Source organism: Harpia harpyja, chromosome 3, assembly GCF_026419915.1.
Source record: "Harpia harpyja isolate bHarHar1 chromosome 3, bHarHar1 primary haplotype, whole genome shotgun sequence".
Taxonomy (NCBI): Eukaryota; Metazoa; Chordata; class Aves; order Accipitriformes; family Accipitridae; genus Harpia; species Harpia harpyja.
Window position 1 is genome coordinate 12,124,296 of NC_068942.1, and position 20,544 is coordinate 12,144,839.

Here is a 20,544-nt window from a genome sequence, read left to right on the forward strand (position 1 = left end):
GAACTTCTTCATTTAGCACACACTGGTTTACTTTTGCTTTGTTTTCTATTAGAAAGATTCCTTATATTAAACTATTTTGGTCAAAGACAGAATTTGCTGTAAACAAAGGTAAAAATCTTCTAACCAACCAGGACACCCCTCCGCACCCCCAGTAATTGTGGAGTGTCTGTTCCGAAAGGTTTATTTCTTTAGTTGTGAACAGTACTGTGCCTTTGTTTTTAAATGTACATTGGTTTTGGTAATCCAGTTTCATTTTGAGGACATGGTGTAGGTGTATTGTTTACTCATTCTTTGGTTGAAATGTGTGCTTTTGAAATTCATTACTTACGAATCATGAAGAGACCCTGAGAACTGATACCCTGTTTGCTAGATCAACTAGAAGTATGTGCTGTGAATTATGACAGGTGAGAGAGGCCATGCTTGTGTCATATCTGTCTCGGAAGAACTGCAAAATATCAATCTAAATACTGAGTCAAGCAAGCTAGGACCTTCTCACCTAGAAATTGCTTTGGAAGGTTTCTGGTTCCTTTGGGCTGTTTTTTATTGCTGATCAACTTTACTACAAATATGACTTGTTTATATCACTTGTGCTTCTGTGCTCAGCTGTGGTTGATAATAAGTAGTGTTACAGAAGCCAGTGATGACTTATCTAGATTCCTTCCCCCCTGCCCTGGAAGAAGTTTTGTGCTATTTTTCTCCTGTGTGGTGAACTCTGATAGCTATTTCTGGATAACTGGTGGTCCAGTCTTTCTGTGTACCAGACTTCAGCCATCACTCAAGGGCGTGTCTAGTCCTTTCCTCTTCCCAAAATACTGTGTAGCGTATTGAGGTAGCACTGAGTGACTGCACTTCTCAAATGAACTGAGAAGTATGCAGAACCATTTTCCAGTCATGTTTATGAGAAAGGAATTAATTCAGTTGAATGCATCTATATAATATGGCTTACCCCTTGTTTTGTAGCCATTTAAAGATCGCTGTGAATGGTTCTATGAACATCTGCATGCTGGGCAGCCAGATTCGGACATGGTGCACAGGCCTGTCAATGAAAATGATATCCTTTTGGTTCACAGAGGTATTGTGTTATAAACGGAATTAATATATCTTTGAAAAACATTGAAATATAATGAATTAAGATAAAAAATTAATTGGTGCTTTGTACTTAGATTCTATTTTTAGGAGTAGCTGTGAAGTTGTGTCTAAAGCAAATTGTGCAAAACTAAAGCAGGGGATTGCTGTGAGATTTCATGGAGAAGAAGGCATGGTGGGTAAAATTGCATGGTTTTCCATTATGGTATTTATATCTGGAAATATTAATTCTTTCACAAGTATTGTTTTGAACTAAATCCTAATTTTAAATAACTTGTATACTTTATTAAGAAATGTGTAGTTACCCAGCGTAACTGTTTGTACAGTGAAAGTTCTATGTACTGATATGTTTTATTCTTTTGACATGCAGGGACAAGGTGTGGTGCGTGAGTGGTTTGATATCTTATCCAGTGAAATAGTTAACCCAGATTACGCCTTATTTACCCAGTCAGCTGATGGTATGTGTCTGCCTTCGCCCCCCCCCCCCCCCCCCCTAATTTTAGGGTTTCAGAATATAAGATTGTTACTTTTTAAAAACAACACTGACAGAATTGATCTCGCATGTATGGATAAGTGATCTATTAATTGTATGTTTTTATAATGACAGATGAAATATTTTTCTTAATTTGAAGTTTTCTTGATTTTGTTCTCTCTTGTAAGAGGAGAGTGAGTTGGTTTTAATGAGTACATGCTATTTCTGCCTGGTAGTAGAAGAACATAACACTTTGAGCAGCAGAGAAAGTGTTTTCCTTTCTTCTGCATCTGCAAGGGAACTGTGGAGGTATTCCTTTATTTCCTGTTAGAAAACCACAAATTCAGTCAGTTAATTCTTGTGGTAAAACCAGATGTTGATTTCCACAGGTCTACCTTGTATTCGACTTTTTGTCTTTTGGGTGCTTCATATAAGGCAAATCTTTTATCAATAAAAGTTCTCACATCATCATCAGTGATAAATGTTTTGCTTTCTACCTTACAGAATCTTGGAAAGCGGCAAGGAATTCAGTTAACAGTAGAGGTCTAGATTAGTTCCTGAAAGTTAAAAGGAAAAGTTCAGGGATGTCTGCTTGAGGTGGTCTTTTCCAAGGAGAGCAGGGCTTGACTGACCCCTGTCTGCATCTGGCTGGAGCCAGATGAAAGGAAGTAGATGCATTCTGATCCTTCCTTGAGCATGTTCACAAGTTGATAGAAGCGTGGCCCATTAGAGTGAGCAAAAAATGCACAGAGCAATATAGTAAGATGGAGGACCAAATTTAGCAGATCATCATTACCTTTATGTTGATGATAATTATTTCAGAGTGGTGCCTTTGAGAGTGGCTAAGCAGTATCGTTGTAATAATAGGATGTCATTACATTCTAATATGTTTCTTTCTGATGTCTTTTTTGATGTAAACAAAACCTCCAAAAATAGAACCCTTTCAGTGGTTTCAGATGCTTAGTGTATTTGATAAATATGAACTTCACGTAAAAAACCAAAGTCAATCATGAAACATGATAATCTTTCTATTTTATAGGAACAACTTTCCAGCCCAACAGCAACTCTTCTGTAAATCCAGATCACTTGAACTACTTCCGTTTCGCAGGCCAGATCCTGGGGCTAGCTCTGAATCACAGGCAGTTAGTGAACATCTACTTCACGAGGTCATTCTACAAACATATTCTTGGTATGGCTTTATTAAAATCCTGTTTACTAGTCATAACAGTTGTCTAGCAGTAAATGTTTTCCTTTTTTACTTTTGTGTTTGTATTAAAAACGAAAAAGTCTTGGAAATGAATGTCTTGCTAATCTTTTATGTACAGCAGAGTCACAACAGCAGTAATTGCTATTCCACTCTGAGCCTCTCTTAGGAGCTGTTACAGTTGCAAGATACAGAAATACATTAGCAAAACTATGTGGGAATTTTATACAGTTAGCAACTTTTAATAAAAGCTAATCTTTCAATTTATATTTGAATATGAATCTTAAATTAAAAACAAGGAAGGCATCATTAATCTGTCTAAAGCATAATCATATAATTTAGTTGTCTTTAATGTTGCTGACTAGGAATGCCTGAAAGGCAGACTAGTGCAGCCAATTGTTTTTGTGGTGTATGCAATTCTTTGTATCACAGTTGTGAAATTCATCTGTTTTGCCATGTAATGTAATTCTTGAGAAATGAAAATAATCGTTCCCTAGTTAACTTAGGACAGACTTACAAAGTTGATAATGTTTATGAGCTCTGGCAAAAATCTATCAGGCGTTCTTTAGTATGTCTGCAGTTCTTTAGTCGTGTAATGTTTTGACAAGGTGAATCCATACTCTTGTGAACCTCCCTGTCTACCCACTTCAACAAACACTACTTATTTCCTGAAATAGTGTTTCAGAACTAATGCAGGTTCATGCTGTCTCCTTCCTGAGGAAAGTCAATTCATACACTTACTGTAGCATTCAAGAGGATTGGTCAGAAGTCTTTATAAAAATGTAACTTTTCTTTTTCATACAGAAGGACTGCTGTTAGCTGGTGGTATCTGTCATCTAGGGCTCTTATTTGAGAACCTTTGTGCCTCTTGATTGTCGAATGTGATGCCACTGTTCTGCATTGTCATGAAAAACTTTTCCTCTTGTGTGAAGATGTGATGAAAGGGTAAATTCCCTTTGCATTCCTGTTACTCCTATAAGTACATAAATTCCTTTGCTGCTGCATGCAGAATTTCCTTTGTGTTTAAAAGTTCTATTCTTTAATCTTAATGTCAGAAGTTTTACTTCTCCTCAAGAACCAGTCCTTACTTTAAGACCTAGCAAGGTTTTCAAGGAATTGTGTGCACCTCATTCTGTTTTTCTGTAATTGTTCTTTCAACGTACAGTATTCCTGTGGTGTTTGCTGAGTCCAGGACAGATCAACTCTTAACTTCAGATCTACTGTTTCTCTTCCCTGAAAGTGTTCAGGAAACACTGTTGCAGTTTGGTGGTGGTGCAGGCTCAGTCATCTTTGTCAAGATCTTGTTGACAAAGGGATGCATTTTACTTCTCTCTCTCAGTACCTTTTTCTGCTGCAGGAGAGTGACTGTGTACTGGGCAAGAGGCAATGGAGGACAGCCAATCTGAAGCAGTACCATGTTGGCAATGCATTGGGATTCTCTAGTCATTTATCTTCGCATAGGAAAGCGGTTCCAGAGTAGACATATCTTTGTGTGGCACTAACTTAAGGGTTGGTCTCTGACATCAAGAGATTCCTCTGCGTGAGCAGAATGATGCTCACAGGCTAATCTCCATGTGATGTATTCACAAATGAGAAAAACCTATTTTTCTGCCATTCAGTGACACCTTGAGAATAGTCAAGTGTTGCTCTTGTCACGTCTTTGGGAAATGACTAATAAGGAATTTGTGTTCTTTTCTAGTTTGACTCATTACATACTGGATTTGTTGGTTTCTGAATTGAAAAGGTTACGTATTGTTTACTCTTTTTTTTTCTTCTTTTTTTTCATTTTGCTAGAGTGACTATTGCAAACCAAACAGCAGTGAGTAGTCTGTTAATATGATCTCACCAGTGCCTCTTAGTAAGGTCTTGTCATTCTGTTGAACAGGCAACCTTTAACTCTCCAGATGTTTGTGCACATTCAACTTCTTTAAGTTCAAAAGGTTCACAGGTTTCTTATTGCTTCTTGTTACTTATCAGACACAGAGAACTGGAAAAATTATACCTCCACTTCCCAAAGTAGTTGCTTTTTCTGCCTCACAGTAGTTTATTTAAACCTTTTCAAGGCCTTTTCCCTCAGCTTTTTGCATCTCTTCTTTTTTTGCTTAAGGTATCCGAGTTGCACAGCAGCAGATGCTCCTGGGGGGTTTTTGTTTTATTTTTGTTTCAGGTTCAGCTATGGGTTATGCTAACTGTTGTTCATGCCAAATACAAGTTACGAGGTTACAGACATAGAGATTCCCTTCAGCTACTTGTCACGCCTTGAGTAATGGAGTATGAAATTTTTCAAAGCCTGAGACTATTTCCATTCCTTTGGTTTCTCACCTTGCACTGAGATCCTTGTTTTCTGTAGCCTTTCCTGTTGATGGCACTGAATACACCGGTTGTGTGGTAAGACCTCCTGTATCTGAGGAACAGTGTGGACCTCTTTCAAAGAACTCTTCTCTTTAGTCAACAGACATGATGTGGAAGTACCTTAATTAGAAGCCGAAACCTGTATGAGCAAATGTAGCTACTTTTTTGAGACTCAGGTGGGTGCATCAGCTTTTTTCACTGTGATGAATTGAGATCTTTCTGCAACAATATGTGGTAGGCAAGGAAAGATCACCAACTTCAGTGATGACCCAGCTAACATACAACTAATGTGCTTTATAAGATGTTAGATGTGCAGCTTGTGTGATTTTTTTTTTTTTTTTTTTTTTTGTGTGCTGTGAAATCAAACGTTATTCCATAGGTCTTCACATTTATTAGGGCTGCACTCTATGGATGTAGAACTGAGGCAGGAAATATAGTCAGAAATTAATAAGGCCTCTTAGGTTTGTTTTTCTCAAACTTCATATCTGTCTGCCTTCTGCTTAAACAGGGGAGGAGAAGATAGTTTCACTAGTGCTGTTGTCCAGTTACTTCATATTTTTTCTAAGGAACCAATTACTTTTCTGTTTGGAAAAGGAAACTTCTGCCTCCAGCCCACAAAGACACATAGCAGGGATAAATTCCTAACTGTGCTATTTGCTGTTAGACTTCTAAGTCCCCTCTTTCTCAGTATAATGAAAATACTCCTTGAAATGGCATAAACAAAAGCAAAAATTAATTTCTGGGTCAGGGTATTTTGAGCTGGAGGTCTTAAATCCTTGAATACTTACTGAACTTGTCTCAGAGCTTACCTGTAGTACCTTCCTGAAGTTCTGTGTTGCACAGAAATACCTGTTTATTGCAATTATGCTAAGATAGATTTCCCTTCCTTTTTAAACTACACGTGCCTTAGGGGTATAGCAAGAGAAAGATACGTAATATTTCATGGGATTAAAATTATTTCCTGATAAATCTGATAGTGTTTCTTTGTAACTGCCTGGCTTGAGTCTATTGATTGGTAAAAATACCTGTCAAGCAAATGAGTGAGCTTAGTGCTTTGGTCCCACAACATGCTGCCTACGAGTATAGTCTCATCATAACGCTCCAGTTCAGTTTCTTCTCTAAAGGAGTCTCCCGATTCCTACTTTTCAGTCTCCTTCTTTTCCCACATGTTTTGCTTATATCCCTCAGAGACATCATTATTTCCACATTTCATGTGAAATGCACATATGCTTACTAGCTGGCAAAAGTGAAAGTCCTCTGGAAACTACTAGACAGCTGTTAGATTTTTTTTTTTTTTTTTTGAGGGATGACAGTGAATTTTATTAGTAAATTATCTATCCCTCTCTTAAACTGGAGCGTTGCTTGATTTTATTAGAAAAACAACAACTTACAGCTTGTGTACACACCATTTCAGCACTAGTCAGCTCTTCCAGGGAAATATTTTAACAGTTTTTGCACTTACGTGTTTGCACCCACTGCTAACCTTTGAATTTTGTGTTATTCTCTGGGGCGTTGCTTCTGCAGTCCATAGCGTGCTAAGACTTCTACTAATGGGCACCTTTGTGACGCTTCACAATGCACAGAAGATGGTGAAGCAAAGAGAGTACTTCCCTATAACTTGCTTTTCTCTAAACCTACTACCACCCTCACCCCTGCCCCTTTTCCCAGGTATTTATCTGTCTGGGTAGCATGAAAGTATCTATCATGACAGATTTAAAGTAATCGGGATTTGCTTTCTTGTGTAGTGAAGAGGGTAGTTCTCTTGTGCAAACTCAGGGTCACCTTGTTCTGGGCACATTTGCTCAAATTTGTTTGTTTGTCTGCGAAGGGGCTGTAAAGAGGCAGTTTCTGTACTTGACTAAAAGTCAAACTTCTAGCAACTCTCCTGTTAATGCTTCTAAATGACTTGCAAGTTCAGTCTGAAAATGTAAAATTCCTATAAATAATTTTTTTCAACTGTATAGTAGATCTCATAGCAAATGATATAAAAAGAAGAAAACTGAAGAGCGACAGTTTTCCAAGTACAGAAAGGTTGTCTTCCCCCTGCAGTTCTAAATAATTTTCTGGGGGAAAAGATATTACTGTATAGAGAAATACGATATTTGGGTTTCTAAAAGTTACGTGGAAAACTCTAAGATTTTTTTAGGAAACTCATTTAACATTGTGTGTTCTATGTGGTTAGATGCTTTTACTGAAATCCATTAGTGAGCTAAAATCGTGCAAATTGTTGGTCAAGTGGAATGCCATTTGCTTCACTGGGAAGAAAAACGTATAGAGGGAACTTGATTCTTTAATGCTTTTAAAATGTAATAAGTACGGTTCTGCTGTAGTTCGTAATGGTGAATCTCTTTTTTTCCCTTTTTTTATTACTGCGTTATTCTGGTTTTTCTCTAGAGGGCAATCTTCTACCATATATTAAGTTAGAACCCTTTTTGCTTTATTCTATTTATTTGAGCGGTTTTGTCTCTCTGGTTTGGTTTTTTTTTTTCTAGGTATACCTGTAAATTATCAGGATGTAGCATCTATTGATCCAGAGTATGCAAAGAACTTGCAGTGGATTTTAGATAATGATATCAGTGATCTGGGTTTAGAGCTGACCTTCTCTGTTGAGACTGATGTGTTTGGAGCAATGGAAGAAGTGCCATTGAAGCCAGGGGGTGCAAGTATACTTGTTACACAGGAAAACAAGGTGAGTATACAGGTTTATTCAGAAGTTGATAGTATAAGAAAAGCAATTGGACTGACTTTCTGAGTAACTGGAAGCATAAATGGTATACCTGTTTTGAAGGAAATACACAAAATAAAAAAGTTGCCAACGTTCTTCCCCTTTTTCTAGCTTAGCATGTTAGAAATAGTACTATTTAAAGTCTCTGTTAGTGTTCAGGTATGAGGTTGTTCTTTCTGACAGAACTTTTGGAAGGAAAATAGGATCAACTTTAAATGAATGGTTTATTTTAAAAGTTACGAGTATTCCTAAAGTCAAGTCATGGGTATATATACCAGGAAGGTAATACAGCAGCAATTGCTAAAAGTAAAATTGTAGATAATGTTGCAAAGTGTGCTGCCTGGTAGGGCAGCCTATGGCACTGGATTGCTCTGCAGTGACATATGGATAATTGACAAAGTAAAAGGCTGCAGGAAGCTTTTTCAGCCATTTGCAAGTCACTTGGTCTGTATGGAAATAATCTACCTTTTAAATTTACTTCAATAGTATCAGCTTGGAAAGTCCCCGAGTTCAAAAACAAATAAGGAAAAACACAGCTAGATTTTGAAAATCATCTAGAAATTAAGATAGACATCAGTCTAATTGAATTCTGTAGTTACCCACTAGGTAGTTTTGAGTAACTGCAGGACTGTCATGGGTAGACCTGCAATTTCTTGTATCATTGACTCTTTTGATCCTTATGTTTGCTTTGTGTTTTGATTTTCATTTCTGTTGAGCTAGCCTAACTCACTTTGTGTACACAGTATTCATTCAGCTCTACCAGTCGTGTAGACAGCTGCTGTATTGGTAAATGGCCACTTGGTGTCAGCATTTGTTTTGACATTTTAGTTTGTGTTGGAGCAATTGGCGCTGCATTCTTGTATGCTTAATTCTCATTTTCATTAAGGCAGAGTGTCATTCCAATAACAGGAATACATATTATTAGCCTGATTCTGCACTGTTTCCTGCAATATAGTCATTCATGAAAGAATACAGATGGTAAAACAAATCTAATTGTGAGGGCAGTGGATGATTAATTTCTTTATTACCTATCAGAGAAAGCAAGGATGTTGATTCTTGTTTCTGGGCAGTCCTAGCTTCTCAATGTATAAAATAGATGTACTTGACATAAATTGTGGTTTCATAACACCGATTTAAAAACTGTTATCAGTTAGCATGAAATTAGAAATTTGCCCACACGAGAATACCCTCAGTCATTAGTAGCTTAAATTGCACTGTTAACTTCTGACTTTGGGCACAGACTAAAAAGGGTGGTTGAACATGTGCAGAACAGATGCATCCATTCTAGCTCATCAGCCTTCCTTAGCTGTGGCAGGAAGGGATAAGAGTTTGTGTAGCTTTTGTTTGAAAGGTGGTAATAAACAGATGACTGTTGTGGTAGCTTTGAAACTGTTAATAGTAATTGATTTTTTTAATTTGAATCTGCAAAATGTGAAGTCAACAAACACCTGTAAGATGGCACTGTCTCTTCTTCACTGATTTTGACAGTGGCGAACCAAGTTGTTGAAAATTGTAGATCTGTGTTTTAGTGGCGTTTGGGGTTTGTTCCCAATTTCTTTAATGTGACATGGTTTTGCAGTATGCTTTAGCTTAGCAGTTCTAACAGGTTAAACAGGAAAGTGTCTACTTTATAAAACTTTTTTTTTTTTTCCTCCTGCAAGAGAGACCTTTCTTTTTTTCTGCCGTTATCTGAGGAACAAAAGATGGCTGTTTAAAACTCATTGTATTTGCTATACCTTTGGGAGAAGAAAATTCAGCTTCTAAAGGAATTTGCTGTGTATGCGCACTAGCAGATTACCTGTTTAAAGGATAGCATTTTTTTTTTAAATGAAATTGAGTGAATCTTTATTCCTTAAAAAAACCAACCAAACCAACAATCCCCTCCGCCCCCCTACAAAAAACAAAACAAAAACCCCACAGAAACCAACCAAACAGTCCATCTCCCTCTTACTGAAAACCAAACTAAAAAAGAGTAAATGCCCCATTGAGGAGCAGCAGTAATAGCTGTTTGTAAAAAGTTGTTTTCTTTGAACAAGGGAATCTTCTTTTCTTTACATCAGCTGTGTAATAGGTGAATGGCTGTGGGACCATACGATGCAAATGTTCCAGTCTTGCAATTGGAGTGTCCATGTAGTGCCAACTGAAGTATCAGTTATAGATAGTAGTGGTTCAGCTGCCTTTTGTCACGGTAATGAGAGACTTCAAAGGGAAAAGTCAGGCTTTGTCCGGTGTCCATGCTACACGTTTCTTTGTTCTTTGCTGTGTATGTTTTTGCAGCTTTCTACATACTTTTTAGGAAAAAAGTAAAATTAGAGCTAGGCAAAGCTTGACCATATGCTATTTTAAAAAATGGTGCAAATCTTCACAAGCCTATGGCTTTCTCTGTCCTCCCAGGACTTGTCTGTCTGTGAGCTGGCCATGATGTTTAGCAGTAAAAAATTACCTTTTTTTTTTTTTTCAAACAGCTTTGGAATGGAGCTGCTCTCTGAATCTGAACATCAGAATAAACATTGATCCTTGTCTCACAGTATATGGGGTTGTCAAATCGGGGAAGCATGATCTCTGCTTGATTTACCTCAAAGGAAAATACAGAACAACCCCTCACTCAAAATGACTTTGTCATCATATTTGTGATGCTTGTCTCATGTGTGTTCAATCAAATCTCCCCTCTTAAAAGAAGGCTGGATTGTACCTTTTATGCACTATGTAGGAATGCATATATAGATCTGAAATTATGTAGATACTTCTGTTTTGTAATGTGCTCCTAAGGCTTCTGAGAGGGAATAAAATGTAAATGAAGTGAACAGAGAGGAAAAAAAAAAAAATTGACCAGGTTTTTTTTACTGACATGTATTACGTGAATTCTGTGGTACAGGGCTTTAAGCGTGCGCTAGTGCTGATAGTCAGGATGCTCGGTTGTTCCAGGCTATTCAAAACATTTCTTGTTACACCGAAAGCACAGCAACTGTTTTCTCTCATAATGAAAGAGTTCAGTGTAACTATTTTTGTAATGCAGAAAATAAGTGCGTGTCTTATTTTTTCTAATGGATTTTTTTAAAAATAAGATTGTGAATTTTTTTCTACAACCCTGTTTTCTGAATAGCCTTGTTTATGTAACAGCAACTTAAGAGATGTAAAACAAATATTTCTGATCATTGAAGACCAGTGGTAACACTACTTCTAATCCTGGTATTAGTAAAGTTTCTGATTTGTTCCTGGCGTTCATAAGATGTATTCACAGAGGCTGACTTTTGTCTAGTGCAGTTAACCTCCTTTCGTTACCCCTGTAATTCCTTAAAGAAGGGAGGTGTTTTCAGTTCCACTGACAGTAGAAGCAACCTAGGGGTATTACTAGATTGAGACTAGATTTTTGGGAACAGCTCTGCAGTTGAAGATATGATTAGGTTACATTTCTCTTCTTCAGAGCACTTCACACATTAATTGTCTTCTCACTCTAATAAAATGATGGTAATGCATTTAAATATATCTTCCAACTGCAAAGCAAATGATAATCCCTTTATACTTCTGTGAATGTAAGGAACTGCCTTTGAAAAATATTCTATGTTTTAAAATGTTTATACTTCGTTCTGTTTTTCTGAAATGGAGGGAAGAAAGAATGCTTGGTTGCTTTTGTGCAGGTTCAGAACATAAAAGTTTAGGTTAATGTTTTAAAATTAAAAATCAAGGTAGTATTTTTGTAAGATTATTGTCTTGAAGAAAGGTGATAGTTGAGATGGATTAATTGGGAGATATGTTTCATGATTTCATTATTAAAAATGCATTACTTTGAGTACCTTTAATCTAGGAGTAAATTTTATTCTCAAGTAGAAATCTCTTTTTTCAAGTGAAGAAACTTTATTAGATTTGCATGGTTTTGTCAGGGTGGATGAGACATGTTTATACAGCTTTACTGTAGGCACTTCTGTCTGCCTTATTCTGAAAACCTCCCTCCATTAACCGCCTCTTAGGTTTTTGTGTTTTCAACAAAAGCAAGGTTGTGGCGGATTCCTTTTCTAACTGGCATCTTTTAAAGGGGACGGAATCCCCAAATCTCTAAAGCATGCAAACTATGATATTGTCTACTCACATGGCTATGGTATAAATGCTTTTTTTTCTCCCTGAGTTATTTCAGTTTGGTTAATAGAATGTTTTTCTTTACAAACATTGCCTTGTTTATGTCCTTAGATGGTCGCAATGGTGGTTGTATTAGATGCAGGCATGACAAACTAAGGTCTATTCACTTCCTTTACCTTAGTCCAAATCCCTGGTTTTTGACTGGTTTGTGTTATGATTTAAACACTTCTGTTTGGGAATTGCTTTTGGAAGGAGGGAAGGAAAGGGGAAGAATAGAAGGGGCTCTGAACTCCGAGAGGTCTTCCAAATTATTTTGGGTGGTTTCTGTGTGTGAAAAGTGCATAGGGACTCTTAACATCTTACAGTAGATGAGATTTGTAATGTATTGAGGACTGCATTTGTGTGTGTGTGAGTTTGCATGAGCACTATGTATTTTTGCTATTGTATATCTTAATGATGTTTTCTACATTGCAGGCTGAGTATGTCCAGCTTGTCACAGAGCTTAGAATGACAAGAGCCATTCAGCCTCAGATAAATGCCTTTTTACAAGGCTTCCATATGTTCATTCCACCATCTTTGATCCAGCTTTTTGATGAATATGAACTGGTAAGCAGAAATGCCTATACTTTTTAAAATACTTTGTTCAGCATACTTAATCAGTAGTGTAATGATGTAGAAGTAAAGGTCAGTACCCACAAAATAAAAATTTTATATCTTTCACTTTATTTTTGCTTTCTGGGCATCTGTTGGTGAGGTTCTCAATATGTGTATTCCTGCTTATCCTAAGTACTTACAATGACTGTCGTCTTGTAATGTGATAACTTCACGTGCCAGTGATAAATGCCTTAAATTGCTATTTCAAAATGGAATCGGGATATTTTGGCATTTAAGCTTTTTCATATTTTCTTTCAGAAGGGAGGAAGGAAGGAGATGCTGTCTATTGTCTTTACTTTTTCTGAGTCACAGAATCAAATTCCAATAAGTTTTTGTGGTGGTTTGATTTTCTGTAACCAGCACATCTTAAGTTTTGTCTCGAGTCATGCCAAGACTCAGAGCTTTTTTTCTTTTAGGTTCTTTGGCAATACTTTCTAACTCTTGATACTCTGTACTTAAATTAAACAGATCATGTGAAGTTACCTGAATTCAAGAATCTTCTCGTATTAAATTTTAGTTGTAGGTTCTGTAAGGTTGCAATTAAACAGAAAAAGCACTGTAATTTTTATACTTCTTAAAGCCTTACTTTTTAAAATAGCATGAACACTTGAAATTAATGGTTAGTCAGGAGGACTAATCACAATCTGTGTGCTTCTTCTGAAGGAGCTTTTGTTGTCTGGTATGCCAGAAATTGATGTGAATGATTGGTTAAAAAATACAGAATACACCAGTGGCTATGAGAGAGGAGACCAAGTTATTCAGGTAAAATTATCTTTTTAAATAATGTAGACTACTGCATTTTAATCCCCAAAAGGGTGCTTTTGTTGTTCTTGTCATTTTCTCTCTGTGTTTATGGAAGCTTGTTTTGGTTGAAATTCGTGGAGGTTTTTTATACTATATTCCTGCATTAAGTGACTTAGTTATGTATGAATTTCATATGAAAATTTCCATCACTTAAGGAACAAACACACAAATATTCCATTTATTGTTTTACCATTATCTTTTCAAGTACTACAAGTATTTAATGGAGAACACTAACTTATTTTTCATTTAGTGGTTCTGGGATGTTGTGGAAGAACTAACTCAGGAAGAGAGAGTATTACTATTACAGTTCGTTACTGGCAGGTGAGAAACGCTTCTGTAGCAACAAATATATTGTCTGGATACTGTGAAATAAGTCTAGAGACTTCAGATTGCCGTACAAGATCACCTAACTAGAAACTGTTTTGCATGCTTTTGTGTTCTGTATGTTGATCAAAGTGTGTGTTAATACTTTTGCTGCCTGTATTGCCAGCAAAATGATTGATTACATATTTGTTATACTTGACTACTTTGCAAGAGGCCTTTGTTGCTGTCCCAGGCAATTTTTAACAAGGCAGTAGTGAATTTAACTGTGCTTTATATTCTTCTTCTTCTTGCATATTTATGTGGCTCTTGGCTTCTCCAATAATCAATATAGGCTTTAATATATGAGATAACTAGATATCACTTCAGTCAGTGTAAACAGAACATCCTTCTCTTAAAGCTGAGTTGAATTGAACATTAGTGCAGCATGTCAAGATCAAGTGAAGATGTAACCTTATGCAAGACTGTTTGCTTTATATAGGATTTGTGTCCTAAATTCTAGTTGTTCTTCAGGGAAAGCCACTTTTATTTCCTTTATGGATTGGGGGCAGTGTGGGAAGGTTTTGAACAATAAATGCCTCTGTGAGCTGGGTGAGTTGCTGAGTTTGTGTATACAGACCTTTTGCAAAGTGGATCCATAGACATACGTGTGGCACCTGAGCTGTGTAATCCATGTATTTTTCTGCTGGCAAGTAGAGATCGCACCATCTCCTTAATTTGATATTCCCTTCATATTCTAGGATTAGTAGAGTAGTTGACCTTTTGTTTATAAGTTTTGTGGGTAAGCAATGGTAAAATACAAATTAAGATCATCAAACCTTGTCTTTTATACCAAGGAATTTCAGTGTCATGGATGTATCATCAAATGGCATGGTCTTCAAATTGTATTAGTTTTACTTGATTTATTATGAATTTCATTGTTTTTAGGGATCACAGACAATTTAAGAAGCTAGTTCTGTGCACATCGATCTTTCTTTTTGTCCTCTGCAGAAATGATTCCTGCAGTTCTAACTGCACATCTGTTGCACGCCAGCTGCTGGTCTTTCACTTTTAGTGGACTAGTCCATTTCTAAATCTAGATGGCAAATAAGGTTCTTTAAGATGTAAGGTCATGTTTCAAATGCTTCTTAAAACATTCCAAGTGATACTGAAGTGGCATTCACTATTTTCATGGCATTTGGGATTATCTACTGGATTCTAAGGGATGCTTTCTATCAAGTAAACAATTATGTTGTCTGATTAATACGTGCTTGAGCACCATTAATTTTGGTCACAAATCACATACCGACTTGTTCTTACCCATTTCTTGTTAGTAGGAAGGAAATTTTTGGTATGTCTTTTAAGAACTCCGGGCTGGAATTTAAAAACAAATTGCTTAGTTTTTTTCTGTATCGGCTAGTAGGTACCCATTGTGTTTTTTCTTCAGTAGTTGAAATGTAATAGGTATATTTTTCCACAAAAATTTAACCTTTGAAAGTTACCTTTTAATAGTGGTATAGAGCTGGCATTTTTGCAAATAAATCCCCAGACAGTCCTAGGTTCTGGGCATGGAAGATTTAGATGCCAAGTTGTCTGTGGGCTAAAACAGCAGTTAGTCTAGTACAGGCCAGTATCTTAGGTGACATTTTACACTAAAAGTATACCTGATTTCAAACTGATCTTTTTTTGGTGTCACATTTCCTTAGTGAAGAATTTGTTTTTGGGTGTACTGGTTGGCAGGCTGCATTCAAAATTTTCATTGTTTTTTCCATTTCTCTTTAATCTCTTCTGCATAGTCACTTACTTGATTTTTTTATTTTTTGGGGGGGTGGGGGTGAGGTGTGAAGTGGTACTATTCTTTCCAATCAAGAGTATGAAATTAATTTAGCAAATTAAATAAAACAATTATATTTGTCTTCGGTGTTTCTCTGACATCTCTAAATATTTCTTAAACTTTTGCTTTTTGTTGTCGTCCCCCCTTTTCTCTTCAACGTAATGAAGTCTTCCACATTTTACTTCTTTATTCTCCCCCCCCCCCCCCCCCCCCCCCCGATCTGTTTGGTGTTTATAATAGTATTTGGCTAAATTATTGTTAATTGTCCATTGGCAACTTTTGATCAGGTTTTCAGTTAAGTTAGACGGAAGTGTTGACGGCTTATGATAAATTCTACTTTATTGGTATTCTGCAGGTATCAGGATTGCTGTTTAACTTCTTAGGGGACTGTAGTTTCTGTTGAGTAATAAGCTATATGCTGTTTTAAGGGAATTTCAGCATATTTGATAAACGTGATAGATATACAACTGCTTTTAAAAGTAAAATGAAACATAAGGGAAGGCTTAAAGTATCTGTTCTACACTTTTCATTTCAAGTAATTTTATGCAAAATCTGTAAGTGGAAAAATAGGTAGAAAACTTAGGATTCAGATGTAAACTTAAACATTTTAATAGCGTTGAAGTTTCCAAAGCTATGAAATTGTATTGTTGCTCTTGCTAAAGGCTATTTGCACATGCAGTAGGAGAGAGAAGATCTTGTGATCTTATTTGCACATACTTGGAAGGCTTTCTTAACTATATTGGCAGTGTTTTGCTTGGAAAGAAAACTCATTCTTGGAGGCATATGTTGGTAGCCATCTGTTACTTTTAAATGTTCAAAGCCCTGATCATACTATATGATTTTGACCTGTTGTATGAAAAACATTTTAATAGGTTAGATTGTAAAAAAGAAAAAGAAAAAAAAAAATTACCTAATAGTGGACTGAATGAGAAATTTTCAACAGTTAGGTCTGTGTTTTATTGCTGATTTGAATGTGGAATTCTCTTGGTTCATTGGAGGGAGAAAAAAAAATTCAGTGCAGGGGAGGCAGCACTGTATTAGAAATGTGAGCCAAAACCATGGTATAAAAGAGTACTGCTGTAAAATCTTTACAACTGTTCTGAACTGTGGCTGTGAGCTCAATTCTGTTTGTATGTCAGAAATAGCATGCTGCAAATAATCAGCACTTCCCTCCATAGTGGTTGCCTTATATACCAGTGCTAGAACTATATGCCCAAAGTTGTTGTCATAAAGCTAGGTGATACAGATTTATGTGTTGGATATTACACCTAGCTCTTAAAGGTACGTTCAAAAAGTATTATTACGAGCTCTGTCCTAGCTCCTTAACATTTGGCAGTAGCAACCCCTTACTATTCCGCATTTCTGCCAAGAAGTTCTACTGTGAGTGGAAACATTACTTCATTCTTCTTTTCCATTCTTGCTCCTGGTTTTTAGAGTCACTTTGATTTTGTGAATATGGGAGCATTGTTTTTAATGTAAGTACCTGTAATCCAAAATTCTAACAGCTGTTATATATTTTATGGAAGGTTTATTTTGTTTTATCAGATTCTTTCTTTGCTAGATACAAAATCACAGAATAGCTGAGGTTGGAAGAGACCTCTAGAGGTTGTCTAGTCCAACCCTCTGCTCAGAGCAGGATCAGCTAGAGCTGGTCAGCTAGAGCTCAAGGTCTTGTCCACTCAGGTTTTGAGTGTCTCCAGGAGTGCTGACCCTTCAGCTTCTCTGGGCAACTTGTTCCAGTGTTTGACCACCTCACAGTAAAACAGTTTTTCCCATGTTTAAATGGAATTTCCTGCATTTCAGTTTGTGCCCATTGCCTCCTGTCCTGTCACTTGGCACCACTGGGTGCTCCATCTTGAGACTTGTGCTCCATCTTATTTATTCCTCCCTTCAGGTATTTCTATACATTGATCAGATTCCCCTGAGCCTTGTCTTCTCCAGGCTGAATAGTCCCAGCTCGCCTTCCTTCTGTGTCGGGTGCTCCAATCCCTTACCATCTTAGTCACCCTTTGCTCAACTTGCTGCAGTTTGTCCCTGCCCCTCCTGTAGTGGGGAGACTGGAGTTGGACTCCAGATGTTTCTCACAGGGTACAGGGAAAGGATCATCTCCCTCGACTTGCTGGTGATGTTCTTCCTGATGCAGCCCAAGAGGCTGCTGGCCGCCTTTGATGCAAGGATGCATTGCTGGCTCACATTCAACTTCTTTTTAGTTCTTATCCTTTCATTATAGGTTGTGGGTTTGTTTTTTTTTTGTGTGTGTGAGGGCTATGCTAACAACTTGTTACCTCATAATGCATAGTGACTTAAGTTGATATTATAAAAATATCTGAATTTTATTCTATTTGTTTCTGTTTAAAATTATAGGGAGGGACTCTGAAGACTCCAGGGCTATTGTCCATTTACACCTTGAGTAATCCTTGAATAATATATTGGTAAAAGGAAAAAAATAATGATAATATTAATGAGTAATATGATTAAGTGAGAATGCATTCCTGAAGATGCTGGTGATTTTTTTCAGTGTGTTCTGGTTTTGCTATATATTGTCACTGGGTGATAGTGTGACTGATGTAATGGTTTTATTAGTTAGTTGAAATATGTGGTCTGGAGTAATAAATGAAAAGAGATGTCAAGGACACTGGTTAGTTGTCCCATCGATAGTAATCGGAGAATAAACTTTTATGATGCATTATTTCTTAAACTGTAAATATAAATATCCATAGATGTTTGTCTGAACTGAGATACCATTCCGTTATAAAAACTGGTTGTAGAAGTGCAAACAGAATTCTCTTAAATATCATTCAAACAATATGATGCCTAATGTAAATGGACAAATGCATTATTCAATATTGTAATTAAAAGCATTTAGACAGTGAGAATTTTTATATGGGTAAGAAAGGGAGAGGCTTGATAAAAGTATTAGTAAATGGTCACATGTAGCAGTAAGAGATATTTGCAGCGTAAAGATTATATTTTTTGGCTTATAACATTCTTGTAATGGTCTAATTTCTGTGAATTTTCTCAGTTCCAGGGTGCCTCATGGTGGCTTTGCCCATATAATGGGTGGCAGTGGATTGCAAAATTTTACAATTGCTGCTGTGCCATATACTGCAAATCTTTTACCAACATCAAGCACGTGGTATGCTAACTAGTGTTGTTGAAATATCTTAAAAACGGGGCTTTTTCATGTCAGTCGCAGTGAAAAGTACAGTTATTTTAAATAGTTTCACTAAAAGGCCCCCTGAAATTTAGACAGTTTGTAGAGTATTCACTATCCAACATGAAAGTGATGGGGTTTAACCCAGATGATGTTACATTATGTTTGCTCATTGTTTACTGCTTCATTTTGCTTAACTAAAGGCAGTGGGATCAATAAGGGAATATTCAAGTTAAATTATTGTATTACAATTTACTGAAGTGAAAAAACCCTTAATTTCCTGCAATGTATTTGAATACTCAATGGTGTTGTAATGCAGCACAGGTTTGTTTTCTCTCATGAATGTGACATCTTCAGGGTTTTCAATCAGAAAACTTTACTGTTGGGTTTCTTGCTGAACTGTGATGTGGCTTTGTTCTTTTCTTTTCAGTATCAACATGCTCAAGTTACCTGAATACCCAAGTAAAGAAATCCTTAAGGACAGGCTTCTTGTGGCCTTGCACTGTGGAAGCTATGGTTATACAATGGCATAATGAAGTCTAGAAAATTCATCTGACTACTGATGTGCAATTCTGAGTGGCAGAAGTAATTTTGGAAACTGTCAATAGAAAAGCAGCTTAGATGCTGCAGCCCATTGGCAGGGCTGGGCTTCAGAATTTGTACAGGATCATCAGCTTTTCCTCCATTACATGTTGTCAAAGTAACTTTGATACCATCATGACAAACTTCTCAGCATGCTATATTTTCATTTTTTAAAATTACAGATCTGTATGGAAATCAGTTTACATGCTTTTCATTATTACTTCAGTCTGAATCAGAAAGTTTGTCAGAATCTCTTTCCGTAGTTTACTTTTGATTTTCAACTATATGGTTGAATGACATTTACGTTTTAGTTTACTTTGCACTCAGATGGCATACTGCTAATGGACAGACTTGTACTTTATGCCTTGTTGCATGTGAAAGTGCCGTTTATTTTTAGAGAGAATGCTATAGAAAGTTCAATTTGGATATTGTACAGTAAGACAGATCTGATGTATTTTCCATCTCTTTGCATAGTAACAGAAATAAAATTTTATAACTTTTTAGTATTTTAATGTATATAGTATGTAAAGACTAGACTGGAAAAAATAACAGATGAAGTTAATATCTAATTTATATTAGAATTTACACTATATTCTACTAAGTATTTAAAGTATTTGTGACTTTATAGTCAACTTGCAGTTTAGAATTTGTAAATATTATTTAAGATCTCTATCCATTTGTTTGAATGCCTTTACTCTTTCCTTGACATAATTGTATGTTCAAAAGGTATTATTAAATTTTAATATTTTTATCAGAATCTGAATGTGACAAGTTTGTGTGTCTTTGTGGGTTGTTTATTCCACCCCCCCACCCCCCCACTCACCCCCCCAGGATTTTATTCATCTTACTATAATTTAAATTGTCATGGAAGCAGCATTTGAGAAGGCATTGTCAAAGTGTGTGGATGGACATAAGCAAATGCACAAGGAAGGAAGTTGGGCTTATCAAGATTGACTGGCAAGACTATAATAATCAGAATCTCATGTCAAAATTTATAGAAAATTAGAATATATCACTCAATATATAAAAATACACACCAGTGGCTCATCAGCATGTGTTTTTGATAAGTAGCTGCACATGTTGGGGTAGATGATGCATTTGCATAACTGCTTTTTAGGCGCTCTACGGTAGATCTACATTATTGTTTTGGTTCAGGCTAGGAGTGGTTTTTTGGTTTTGTTTGATGGTGTGGTTTTTTTTTTTTAATTTGGTCATCCCTGCTTGTCATGCAAACTGAATTCTCTCCAGGTGAAACTAAACATTTGGATCATGATCCAAAAATGTACCAAATGCTAATGGATGA

The 20,544-nt window shown here is 36.5% G+C and overlaps 1 protein-coding gene across 6 annotated transcripts in view; it reads left to right on the forward strand.

Moving 5' to 3' along the window:
• HACE1 (HECT domain and ankyrin repeat containing E3 ubiquitin protein ligase 1) overlaps window positions 1-19,998 on the forward strand; it is a 52,986-nt gene extending 32,988 nt beyond the window's left edge. For 4 of the 6 annotated variants that reach the window (XM_052781422.1, XM_052781423.1, XM_052781424.1 and 1 more), the window contains 10 exons: window positions 961-1,072; window positions 1,164-1,261; window positions 1,457-1,544; window positions 2,598-2,747; window positions 7,607-7,803; window positions 12,388-12,519; window positions 13,231-13,329; window positions 13,622-13,692; window positions 18,528-18,641; window positions 19,090-19,998. In XM_052781422.1, coding sequence (XP_052637382.1) covers window positions 961-1,072; window positions 1,164-1,261; window positions 1,457-1,544; window positions 2,598-2,747; window positions 7,607-7,803; window positions 12,388-12,519; window positions 13,231-13,329; window positions 13,622-13,692; window positions 18,528-18,641; window positions 19,090-19,192 — 1,164 coding nt within the window. In that variant the 3' untranslated portion in view covers window positions 19,193-19,998. The other 2 variants (XM_052781425.1, XM_052781428.1) reach the window with 2 other exon arrangements.
• Window positions 19,999-20,544: the final 546 nt, after the last annotated feature.